The 13,028-nt window shown below is 38.1% G+C and overlaps 1 protein-coding gene across 2 annotated transcripts in view; it reads left to right on the top strand.

Moving 5' to 3' along the window:
• The window catches only part of DLG2 (discs large MAGUK scaffold protein 2), a 1,017,318-nt gene that overhangs the window by 718,703 nt on the left and 285,587 nt on the right, over positions 1-13,028 (top strand). For both annotated transcript variants that reach the window (XM_075050147.1, XM_075050146.1), the window contains 2 exons: positions 600-736; positions 10,796-10,940. In XM_075050147.1, coding sequence (XP_074906248.1) covers positions 600-736; positions 10,796-10,940 — 282 coding nt within the window. The remainder of the gene's footprint in view (positions 1-599; positions 737-10,795; positions 10,941-13,028) is intronic.

Here is a 13,028-nt window from a genome sequence, read left to right as displayed (position 1 = left end):
TGTATCCATAGCCAAAGATATTTGTGTCCTAGAAAAATACACGAAGCAGATTTAAATCCAAATGTCTACACCGTTTATCTTTCACTTTCACGGACGCTTCACTGTGGTACGACAGAAGCTTGCAAAATCCGCAGTACGCCTCTCCAAGTATTTTTCAAATTGTGTGGACAATCAGAACACCTTTAATTTTGTTCTGATAGACGGTGATGTATTTTATGCCAATATTTAACAAAATAAACTCCAAGCTTCAGAGTTGGAGCCATAACTAGTCATGGCAAGTTGTGCCATAACTTCTTGACATAGGCTGCACTGGCCCCTGGCGAGGACAAACCATGGGTATAGAATAATCACTGATTCAATTCTTTTTCTCTCTACCTTCCTATAATTGTACATGACAAAGAATTTCCTTAATTTATTTCTGTCCCTGACCTTCCAGGGAAAGTGAAAGAGTATTCACCCCACAAATAGATCTTATGTTACTTTTATTTCTGTAAAAAATACTGTAATTGTGCAGCAGATTAAATATATGCTACTCTTGCACTCTTTTTTTAATATTATATATTGTATTGCTAATGTTTTATTTTCCATTTCTTCTCCAGGTCTGGGATTCAGTATTGCAGGAGGGGTTGGAAACCAACACATCCCAGGGGACAACAGCATTTATGTCACCAAGATTATTGATGGAGGAGCTGCGCAAAAAGATGGGAGGTTGCAGGTTGGAGATAGACTTCTTATGGTAAGTATGACAAATCACATTTTATTTGGCTGAAAATTGTTTCATATAAGGACTTTCATTCACCATATATCTTACTAGAGGTAACTACTACAACTTCTATAATAATTTTGAGTTATATTTCTGTCATCTTCATTTTTTCCCATTCTTTATATATCCTCTGAGCCTGCAGTTAAGAAAGCATTACTCTGGAAAACCAACATTTTATAAAGAGAAAGCAATGGGTTATATTACTTTGACAAACTTTTAACTGAGAAGAGAATAAACATATTATGCACATCAGCAACAAGTCAAAATGCACCAGAAAACTTTAAAAGATTTTAGACGAACCGTTCATTACAGCAGTACTGATTCTACTGATTGTTTTAAGAGAATTGAAAGATGTGAAAACATGCCGCTAAACTCTCACATGTAGCCACTGTCAGTGGACTGTTACCTACATTTCAGTACATGTAGGAATGCTTTATGTGTATGTGCCTTGTAGATGTTAAAAAAAAATACATTTTCCATCTTTTTCCTTGAAGAAATGTACTTACTATTCTGATGGATCTCACGTCAGAAATTCTTCCTGATGTTTGCAGTGCTAGTACATTGTTCCTTGTAGATAGTTCTTTCCCACTCACAGAGTTTGTTTAATTCTTTGTGAGGGGGAAATCCTGACCCTGGTGAATCAGCAGAAGTTAATCTATGTCAAGTTATATTCATGTCAATGCACTGAGCAGGTAGAGAAATATTTTTTTAATAAGTGCCATGAAAAAAATGTACTGCAGTAGCTCTGTTTTGTGACGTGATATCTAAGCAGTAAAAAATTGCCATGACCTTTTTTTGCTGCCTGCAAAACTGTGCCTGATTGAGGTTTTCTTTATTTGGCTAGGGACACTGTGTTCCAGTCACATGTAAAGATGACCATTCATTTTATACAGGGTATTAAACAGAACTGGAAAGGCACTTGGTTGCTGGGTTAGTGACTCTGACTTTTTTTAATTAACCCAAGTGGATAGATAAAACAGCTTAAGGATCAAATGGTGTTATCAAGATCAAAGCAAAATGAAACTAGAATTTACAATTTCTTTGGCATTTCTACTTCGCAGGCTCTCAGCACAGTAAAATTCAAGTCTCTGTGGTATAATGAAGTTTTGGCTCATTTTTCTATAGAAATGTGTATTTGTATTTGCCAAATTTGCACCTTATTTTGTTATTTTGCACCTTGCAGCAAATCCGCTTGTGTTCAGCTGTTGGTCTTTTTCATGATGAGAATTCCTCACAGTTTTTGTATCATCTGTACTTCTTTGTTACCTTACTCTTAATTTCTCCCAACTCATTTGAGGTAATAACACAGACAAAAAAACAGGTGCAAAAACCCCACATTCATCATCTCCAGTGTAATTTAATCAGGATGACTTTGAATAGAAAGATAATTATTTTATACACCACTAGGTATAAATTCATTCTTTCCAGATTTTTATAGGATTTGTCTATTAAGCATCTCTTCTCGGCCTTGAACCTGTGATACACTGCAGTCAGATATAGATGTTTCTTCACTGGGGCAAGGTTATACTCCTGAATCTGACTTCTGAAATTGAGCAGAGGCCATTCTCAGTGTGTTTAATGTCTTTATACTACTTTCCTTTCAGTCTGGACCAGTTCTTTACTTACTGTCATCTCCTTTTATCACTGCAGGTAAAATGAGCAAAAAAATCAATCCTAATATTGCTCTCCAGTTATGTACTTCCAGACCAAGCTTTTCACTGTTGCATAAGAAAATCCTAGTCAACTTACTCTTTGTATACCTTAACCGTTACATTTTTTGAGATAAATTTACAAGATCAAAATCTATTTCTAAAATTTGTGCAAATAACAGCCATGTTTTCTTGTTCTCTCCAACAAGACACCCTGATTTCTTTATAACTTGTGTACCTTCAATATTTTTTCTCTTCTACTTTGTGAAGTATCTGTCAGTTCATGGCATTAACTTCATGTTCCTTTGTGAAAAGTGAGTGAAGGAATTCATTACTTTCTTTTGGCAGTGTACCAACACAATATTACCCTTGTCATCTATACAGTCCTACTTCTGCTTCACTGGTTCCTTATTGATTATATATTTGAATGCTTCCTTTTTTTTTTTTTCTTCTCCGTACTGTGTCCTTTCTTGATCTTTGTTTTTTTCCATCATTTCTCTATAAAATTTACTAGAATGTCATCCTTCTGGAATTCTCAGAAGTGGCTGGGGGGCTTATTTCATTTTTGTGTCTGTGTTCTGATAAGTTTGTGTGAAATGCTTTCAGAGCCCAAAGAACATGCAAATCAAAAGCATTAAAATTTAAGTTGTAATAAAAGAGATGCTGCAAAATCAAAACTAATGTTGAAATGTAAAACAATTAGGTGCCGTCTGAGCATTTTGTAGCTTGATGGCCCTACTATTATTAAATGCAGATTGCTAATAGTGTGCTAAGCATTGAGAAGATGTATTATGTAAATACCGAGCATTGTGATTATTGTGAAATCTATACAAGGGCATGTTATGCAGTTATGTTTCTGTGGTACTGAGCCTGCACTTAAGGCTTATTATCCTGAGCACTTGCACAGGAAAATGTTCCATTTTAGAATAATCCTGAGGTGCCCATTAGGAAAATGACTGGAGGAAACATAAGAGTGCTTAAGCCAAAAACTGAACTCGGTGTTTTTTTCTAAGTATATGTGAAAGGAGCAGAACAGAGATCTGCTCTGAAGACTTACAGCTAGGAGAAAAATACTGTATTCTGGTGGTAATGCCTATGGTAATGTCTACTGCTACTGGTGGTAATGCCCATGGTGAGAATACCGCTGCACTGGGTATCTCAGCTAGGTTGCTTCTCTTTGTGCTGGAAAGGAGCAAAGGGAAATCACATACAGAGAATCATAGGCTAACACGATAATTCAGGGTCAGCTGTAGGGCCAGACCAGGTTGCTCAGGAATTTATCCAATTGAATCTCAAAAATCTCCAAGGATGGAGCTTGCACAGCCTCTCTGGGAAACCTGTTCTACTGCTTGACTGTCCTCATGAGGAAAATACTTTTCCTTATAGCCTGTTTGACCTTCTCTTGTTTTGACATGTGCCTAGTGTCTCTCATCCTGTTACCACATGCCACTCTGAAAATCTTAGCTCTGTCTTGACGACCTCCCTGTAAGCACCAGGGGGCTGCTCTTAGTCGTCCCCAGAGGCACCCCTTCTCCAGGCTGAAAAAGCCCAGCTCCCCCAGCTTCTCCTCACCAGGCCAGGGCTCCAACCCCAACCATCCTGGTAGCGCTCCCCTCCACTTGCTCCATTTTGTGATCTTTCCTGTAGTGCAGGGACCAAAACTGAAGGCAGTATCTAGCTACAGGCAAATGAGTGGCAGCTCTTGGAGAATACTCCTCCCCTGCATCTCCTGGCTCTGCTCTTGCTCGTACAGCCGGGGATGCTGTTGACCTCTTTGCTGCCAGGACACACGACTGGCTCATGCCCAGCTTGCTGTCCACTGGGAGCCTCAAGCGCTTTTCCACAGAGCTGCTGCCAGGCTGTCAGTGCCCAGCCTGTGCTATTGAAAGGGGCTGGCCTGTGCCAGGGGCAGGACTTACTGTTTCTCCCTGTTGAACATCATAGAATTCTTGTCAGCCCCTTCCTCCAGCCTAGCCAGGATGGCAGTCCTGCCCTCGAGTATATGGGCTCGCCCTCACGGTGAAGTGTCATCTGCAAACATGACGAGACCACACTCCTCGCCTCTTCCAGGTCATTGTTAATGATGGTCAAGAAGAGCTGAAAAATTGTTTCAGTTATTACCTCTCAGATAATTACTTTCTTTTTTCTGATACCGTCATCTCACTTTGGAATAGTTTCTCTACAGAATGAATAAATGAGAAATCAGTATAAAACTGCGTGGTTTTACTAGTCCAAACCAACACTAATAGCTAGAAGCACAGTATTCTTCAGTGAAAACTCTAAAAACATTAGGCTTTAAAAGAAATTTAAGCTAATATTTATCTCTTAATATACTTACTAGCTTTTCAGGAATTTTTCTCCTATGCCAAAATACCCTTGCATGTTTGGGCCATACCCTGTTGCTTCTTGGCCCATGTAGTCAGAGAGATCAGAGTTTTGTGGGGTTATTTAAGCTTATAGGAAAAGTAATGTTACTCAAATACCAAGAGATTTAATTTGATTCTGTTTTCTTGCTGAAAACAGAAGGAAGAAACAGGACTCACTTTTCAGAAATTCAGGCTTGCTTTCTACCCAGTTCTGTGCTGAAAAACAGCATGTTATTGTTTGGTGTTTTCGTAGGGCTGCAATGGGGTTGTGATTGCACAGTCATTGATATGTTTCTTACAGGATCCCCTACCAGTATCTGTTTCTTTCAGATTGTATATGGATGCAGGATCATGTTTGTATTAAAGTAATCAAGGCATATCATTTAAGATGCACCTAGATTAGCATTTGGTTCTGATCAGAAGTGCTCTTTTAAAGTGATTTTGGCTGCCTTGTGGGATGGTCTTTTAGAAAACAAATTGGATTTTTTAAAATGAAACTGCAACAGAAAATGTGGTCCAGGAGCATTCCTAATTAGCATTGCATTGCAACTACGAACAGGCTTTTTAGTCAGCAGACTAGATGTAATGTGAACTAACCCCCTTAAAAGATGTATAGTGTGGATGTCATATCATCCAGACCCTCTGTTGCTGGGGATCGCTCCTAGTGCACACATTCTTTGCTCAGGTAGGTGCACCCACAGATCCAGAGTTTTGCTGCTGTGCCAGTTGATGGAGTACAGGCTTAAGTTAGACTTAAAGGAAGAAAACAGTGTGAACAGATAGTACCTGATTTGTAGTCTGTACTGGCTGACTAGCACAAAGGAAACACACTAGAAAAAATATATTCTGAGGTGGGGAGTGAACTAGTGCTGAACCAACTCAGGGGCTTCGGTGGCTGCATCCTTTCTGATGCAGCGCTGGGCTCTGAGCCAGATTTACACTGTCATTGACTCTGGCCTTGCAATGCTTTATCTAGCATTCAAATGTAGATTTGCTAGGATCGGTCTTTGGATGGTACCCCAGCAATAAGCTTCCCAATTTATTCCTTCTGATGATACTCTCATCTGGTTGTTCCTTCACGGTTGTATCATCTTCATGCCACTTCATTAGCCTTGAAAACATTTTTTTTAACCTAAATCAGTTTAAACTGGGATTGAAAAATGATGGACCACTATAATACAGTGCCGCTTGCACTGTGTATGCACTATGCTGCTTGAAGCCTGAAGCCCACTGCTCAGTCTCATATTTATCTGCGAAGCACAGACTCTTGCACTTCTCTGCAGAGAGATCTGGTTTAGAACACTTAGCCCATAACTATTAATAATCTAAGCATGCTAATTTCAGAGAGATTAACAGACTGTATCATCTGAAGATAACCAGTTTCTTTCTATTCAGAGTCCAGCACTTGTACAACTAACTCAGGAGTCCGTGGGATTGTAAGTAGTTAGTTAATCCAAACACATTTACATCCTTAGGATTGGTCTTGAGGACTGAAAAACCTTTCACTTCTCGCAGCCTTTTAAATCATGGTGAGTTTTTAAGAAGGCCGAAGGCCTTCAGCATTCTAGATTTACAGCCAGCATGTCGCAGGTGTTTACCAGCAAGTGTTCACTCAGGATTCACTCAGGAAAATCCACTTTCTGAATGAAAAGTAGAATATTACACAAAAGCAAACATTACCACTGGCAAGGAAAAGATCACCTCTTTGTCTCATTCACTGAGTGAATCAAATCTCTCTTACCCTAAATCAATAGAGAAAAGGAATGAATTCCCTTTAAAAAAAGAAAATTAAATAAGACAGACTTATTCCTCCAGAGCTCTTATTCTGTTACCAGCTTATGCTGTTGTGAATTAAGTTATTCTTTAGAGCACTTGTACAGTCATTTTGGGGATTCTAAGCTTTTCACTCTAGCTACTTCTCAGTGCCTTTGTTTTCCAATATGAATCTAGGAAAACTTCCAAATAAGATAATTCTTGCTTAGGTTTACACTTCATTGCCTTGATTATGCTACTTAGGAAAAAAACACCCCAGTCTTTTTATATCTGGCAACATTTCTTACTGATTTCCCCTATCACTCAAATAGCTTCTTTGATTGGACTTGTATCTTTAATTTCCTTCTCTATTGCTATATTATTTCTTCCTCTTATTCTTTTCCTGTAATATCAGTATGTCTTTGTATCACACACTTTCTATTTAAAGAAACAGCTTTCCTAATTCCTTTTTCACTTCAGGTGCTGCTTGCATTTCTGCATTTTTTCTATATAGAACTTTTCCCATTAGAAAAGCCCCACTTGCTCCATGCCTGTTCTCCTTCTGACTTCTCTCCTTTGGCTTCTGCCACAACATTTTGTGGCTCAAGCATCTGACTCTTGTAACTAAACTGACCACTCAGATAAATTTCTTTTTTTAGCATATGCTTTAGGGGGTTTTTTTCCCCTCCTTAATTCATTGCTACTTAAATTGGCTTCCTAGAGCCAGAAAGTTGGCATGCAGTACTGGTTCTACCTACTCAGCTCTGATGTTAGCCCTTCTGCATGAAAGTTTCAGCATCTCAGGGGGTCGTATGCCGTATACACTTTGATTTCTTGATTTCTTATTTTGTGCACGTCTCCCACTCTTTATCTTCTTCACCTCTAACTCAACTTTTTTTTTTTTTTTTTTCAAACTATATGCTCCACTAAGGTCATCTTGACAGCAGGAAGTGAAGCTTTGGTATGATGCATTGACTGTGCCACAACCACTGAAAAAGCCAGATTTAGTACTTGAGAGTCTGTTAAAATAGGCATCTTTTATGGAAACAAGAAAAAGCTCAAGAAATAGTCTCTCTTGGAGATTCTGAGAGATTCTTCTCTCTCTGTAAATCTTACCATAAAAAACAACTACAGTATCGTATTTCCTAATAATCACCATCTCTGGCGTGATGTTTTGTTCTGGCATGATGTTTTGAAGAATGATATCCAGAGATTTCCTTATGAAAAAAAGTACATACTACAGTCATCTTGCAATAATATCTAGAGAGCTGAACAATATAATTCTTCAGTGTATTCAGGTTTTCATTTTTGTGAATCGGAGTACATACAGGTGTCTTTATTTGTAATCATTGTTTTATGATCAAAAAGTGAAAAAGATATTGATACATGCGCATAATAGTTTTAATGGGAATTGTAGGTCCAAACAAGGACTACCTTCTGAAGGAAACTGGAACATGCATAGTATATTTTGTATACTGTAATTCTAAACTGATGTTGGCAATGACTAAGGGAAGGGGTTTTATTTCCTTCTCAAAGAGCTCCCATTTAAAAGAGACCTTATGGCACCACTGAGAATCTTCGTCTTGACGAATGAATCAACATGTTTGTTTATTTATTTGCTCTTGATGTAAATTGAGTCTGTCCTTATTTCTTTGTTTACTGAGAACTGAGCAGTCCAGGACAAAATTAATTAGTGGCAAACTTCCTTTCTAGGAGTGTTCTCTCTAGAGATGAGAAACCTGTAATTTTCTACATATTTGGGATGAGTTTGAATAGCAATTTTGGTATATGTTGCTGGAAAACTTTTTATAGCAGAACTCTGTTTACTCTGAAGAGTCCTTTCTTGTCTTCAGATTTTCTTCCAGCATCTTTTCTCTGAAGTTCTCATTTCTATCTTGATTTCACTCATGTGTTACCTTCTTTAAAGTTCTACCAAGTTCCAGCTCTACATATTTCGGTTTTCTGCAGTATTCTGCACACTTAAGCAACTGTGACATCCAAGTATGTTGTGATGGAAGTACAGCAGTCCTAACCAAGATTTTTATCAGCTAGATTTCCAGGGAAAAAAACTTTGGAAAAAGCAATAAGTCAGTTTGTGTCTTAATTGGTTTTATACACTCCTGAAAAGACCAAAAGTCAAAATATAGACAGTGCTATGATATTTCATTTCGTGTCTTTTTTTTTGACTAAGAACATCTATTTACAGCAGCAGTGCAGTGGGAGGTTATTATGCGAGATTTTCTTTACTTCAGAAAGCTTGCAGTTAGGATGAAACACAACTTGATAGATACAATGTATGGACAGCATGGGAAGGTGAAAAGGTAAATGATAACTGTGCAGTCGTATTTCCAAAAGTGTGAATCTTCAGTATTTGGCAGTTTTGAAATACATAAACAAGAAAGGCATAATTTCAGTCACTTCTTGCTACCAACCTAGTAATTTAAAAGACATTTATTTATTAAAAGTGTATGTGTATGTTACTGCTGTTTATAACAAAGAAAAACAGAGAAAATTATAGAAGATAGCTATCAGATTTTTATTTAAATTGAGGACCTGTCAAAATACAGCATACAGTGTCAGCAGTTCTCTTTGGAGTGTTAGGTTGTATCATTGCTCTTCATGTCAAATTGTCATAACATGCCTGTCATTGCCTCTTTCAATTAACCTTAAAACCAAGTCTGAGAATTATACAAGGAACAAAGTTTAAACAGAATCCTTACATTTAGGAATACTGTCCAGGAGCAATCATTCTCTCTTGGTGTTGATGAAATTGTCTTGGTATGAAGAGTCCTCCAGTGATTCATAATAGCTGGATTTCTTTCCAGCTACCAAAGCCTTTGGCAGTAGCTTGTTGTCACAGCCAGTTCTCTAATAATTTACTGATAATAAATTCCCTAGAAAGTATCTATTTTTTTGTCTGTTATTTACAGCTGTACTATGTTATACTATAGTTGAGGAGCTACTTTTTCTTCCATCTTGCATGATCTTAACAAGGAATCCTTGCAGTAACTGTAGAAGTTGGAGGATGGCACTTTAAATCACAATAAAGAATTTCATGTACAACATTCACTGTGAAATGTAGGTCACTGGAACAGGCTCCCCAGGGAAGTGGTCACAGCACCAAGCCTGTCAGAGTTCAAGGAGTGTCTGGACAACGCTCTTAGTCATATGATTTAGTTATAGGTAGTCCTGCGAGGAGCAGGGAGTTGGACTTGATGATCCCTATGGGTCCATTCCAACTGGAGATAGTGTATGATTCTATGATTTCTGTTGCCTTACACCACATGTCTGAAACCTATATCTACAACCTTCTTTACTTCTTTCATGTATCCTTTATTTTTGTTGTTCAGGATGTATGTTTTGGGGGGCAGGGACCATCCACTATTCTGTTTAGAGGAGCACAACCTATTGTTGACATTCTGTGGACGTAGTGGATTTATATGTGAATAAATTTTATATGCCTCTACAATAAACCACTTACACTTTTCTTTTGATTTTCTTTCTCTGGGAGTAAAGCATAAATAGGCAAGTTTATTGCCACCATTTCCTTGCCTATTTAAGCTGTAGTCCTGTACTCTTATCCTTGCTCTTGTTAAGTATTTTTCTTCTCTGATAAAGCACAGAACTAGTACAACATTCTCTTACTTTTTCAATGTCTCTTTCCTGTGCTTCCAGAAAACTGACAAACTTCCACACTGAAAATCCCTTTTCCGCCATCCAGAACTGCCCTTTTTCATTTCCCACACCTCATAAGCAGCCTCTTATTCTGTATACCACTTTGTACCTCTTACTATTTCAATGGTCGATGTCATATCAGGGATGGAAAGATTTGGGGGTATTAAGTATTGCTGAGGGCCCAGCCATGCATGCTAAGAGGTGAATTTGGACAGTTCACCTTGACTGATGAAATAACATGCAGTTTCTGTAAATGATGTGGTGTTAAGTTACTAAATTATTATTAATATAGTTTTATGTTAATGATGAGACTGGTAGCAGAATATCACAAAGGACTTTTCTACTGACAAGACCAAGTGCCATCTTGACCCATTATGATTCTGTGATATCAACACTGCTATGTCAGTCTTTGAATACGCACGTGCTAAGAAAACTGTATTTTCTACCTTGCTGCAATAGCAAACCTTCTATAATCTTCAGTGCTCTTTGTCTACAGTATTTTTCCCCAACATTGTGATAACTGCAAGGCTGTGTCATTTTTTGGTGTCTTTTTCTGCATTCCAATTCACCTGTCTGATTTCTCCTTTAAGGTAAATAATTACAGTTTAGAAGAAGTTACTCATGAAGAGGCAGTAGCGATACTGAAGAACACATCAGATGTAGTGTATCTGAAAGTTGGAAAGCCCACCACCATTTACATGACCGATCCATATGGCCCACCAGATATTACTCACTGTAAGTGACTTCTGCAACTCATTTTGTAGGAGATACCTGTTTGTCAGATGATTGTGGTTTTTTCATTGCTTGTCCAAAGTACCCAATTAAAGTTTATGAAACAGCTTGGAAGGCTACAAAAATGAAATGTTTATTGCCACTTAAGTATGCTACAGTCATGAAATATTACAAATAATATAACTCTGCTAAAGTATTTTTGCAGCAAAAGTTACAATGTAGCTGATGTACTGCTGTGCTGATTCCAATTAGCCATTGTCCAGGTGATCAGACTGAACTGTAATTCTTGTGATAATTACAGTAATAAGTATATGCAAATATATTTTGAAATATAATTAGATTTGTAGTCTGCAGTCCTCTGTCCACTGAAAAATCAGAACAAACAGCAAACCATCTTGTACAAACTAAGCGAAAAGCCTGAGGCAAATATCTATCATATTTGAATAAAATATTTACTTGGAATGTAAAAATCTCTGCTCTGCTTAAAAAAAATTACCTATTTTCTGTGTATATCCAATTCCTAAATTATTGTTTCACTTTGCTTTATTCTCAGTCTGTCCATTAACTTTTTATATGTTCATCTGCTATTTTTTCACTGAGGACCAAGGCCTTATTTGTCCTTGCATTCCATGTACACTCTGTTGTAGGAAAAGTTGTTGAAACAATATGGTAAAGCTCAGTGAAGGATCTCATAGGAAGGGAAGATGATTTTATTTTAAAACAAACCTATTTCAATCAGGCTGTCATATCCACACACTCAAAATCATCTAGGCTCATGTCCAGCATTCAGGTAGAAAGACACGCATCCAGGCGTGTTGCCAGGACTCCCTGAGATGACCAAGTACAAGGGTGGGTGGCAGTGGAGTCTTTAGCATACACATGTACCTTCTTATTATGTTGACAACCTCCTTGCTGATGTGCTTTTTGTACCCTTAAGGAGATCACAGCAATTAGGATCTTCTGTCTCTCCCATCTGTCCCACCTACGCTGTCTTCAGGATTTACTCACTTCTCTTTTGTCTCCTTATCTGTGTGTACTAGGCTCCAGTCTAGTCTTTATCTCCTGCCATCACCTCTTAATGGCTTGAGTCTTTGTTTTAGTTTGGGTGTAGGCTGTCCTGACAAGTTACAAGCAGTTATGTTGAGTATTGATGACCTACTGATGGATCTAGGTGCTATCAGTACATGCCAGTCCTCCTGGTGTCCATACGCAGGCATTCCCATTCCCTTTTCATTCACAGCAATCTGAACATTCAGTTGCAGCTCTCTATACCACTGGTTCCTGTTAGTCTAAACAGTTCATTATTGAACCTCCCTTTCTTCGTTTAGTTGTTCATTAAAAACTGTCTGCCTTGGGTTCAACTATCAACAGGGACCAGCTGCACCATCTAATAACTGGATGGCAGTTTAATATTTGAGAAGAGCTGCAGCAACTGATCCATACCCATCTTGATCTCCTGCTAATAATCCTAGGGGTACTTAAGGCCAACCAAGGACTGCGAAAGGCAGATTTTTCCAGTAAATGCTAGAGATTTAAATTTTCCTGCACTTTTGCATAGTGTTGCTTCTGTGGACTGAAAAAGTTGAGGGAAAAGCTAAATATCCATAATCCTCCTTATTTAGACTGCTCCATAAAAATAGAAGGCAAGGTTTTGTAACATGCATGTCAGGTGGTATACTCAACTGTGCTGAGGATACCTATTTAGTTAGCAAATGTTACAACAGATGGCAATCATGTTGTTCAGTAGCAGTCTGGTCTGGATCTTAGCAAAGCCCAAGAAGTAAAAATGCTAAATGTCTCTATCCAATCTCCTGCTTTATAATACTTTCCAAAATAAAAATTTGGGAGCTCTAAAACAGTGTGTTTTATTATGTCAGATTATAGATCAGCAGCATATGAGAAGACAGAAGTAATTCCAGAGGGAGAGTAAAGGTTGAAAAGATTTGCAGTAGCCCATCCCAGGCTGTTGGTGCATACAGATTCATTTATCCTCAGGGAACCTTTCATTATACCTACACGTTCAGAGTATTTCAGAACGGGTAATGGCCTTTCCCTGTAGAGACATTTTGCTTTGAAACATTCTGTATCTCA

The sequence above is a fragment of the Buteo buteo genome, chromosome 18 (genome assembly GCF_964188355.1).
Source record: "Buteo buteo chromosome 18, bButBut1.hap1.1, whole genome shotgun sequence".
Taxonomy (NCBI): Eukaryota; Metazoa; Chordata; class Aves; order Accipitriformes; family Accipitridae; genus Buteo; species Buteo buteo.
The sequence above is the reverse complement of the archived record's forward strand: the minus strand, read 5'-3'. Positions and strand labels throughout refer to the sequence as shown.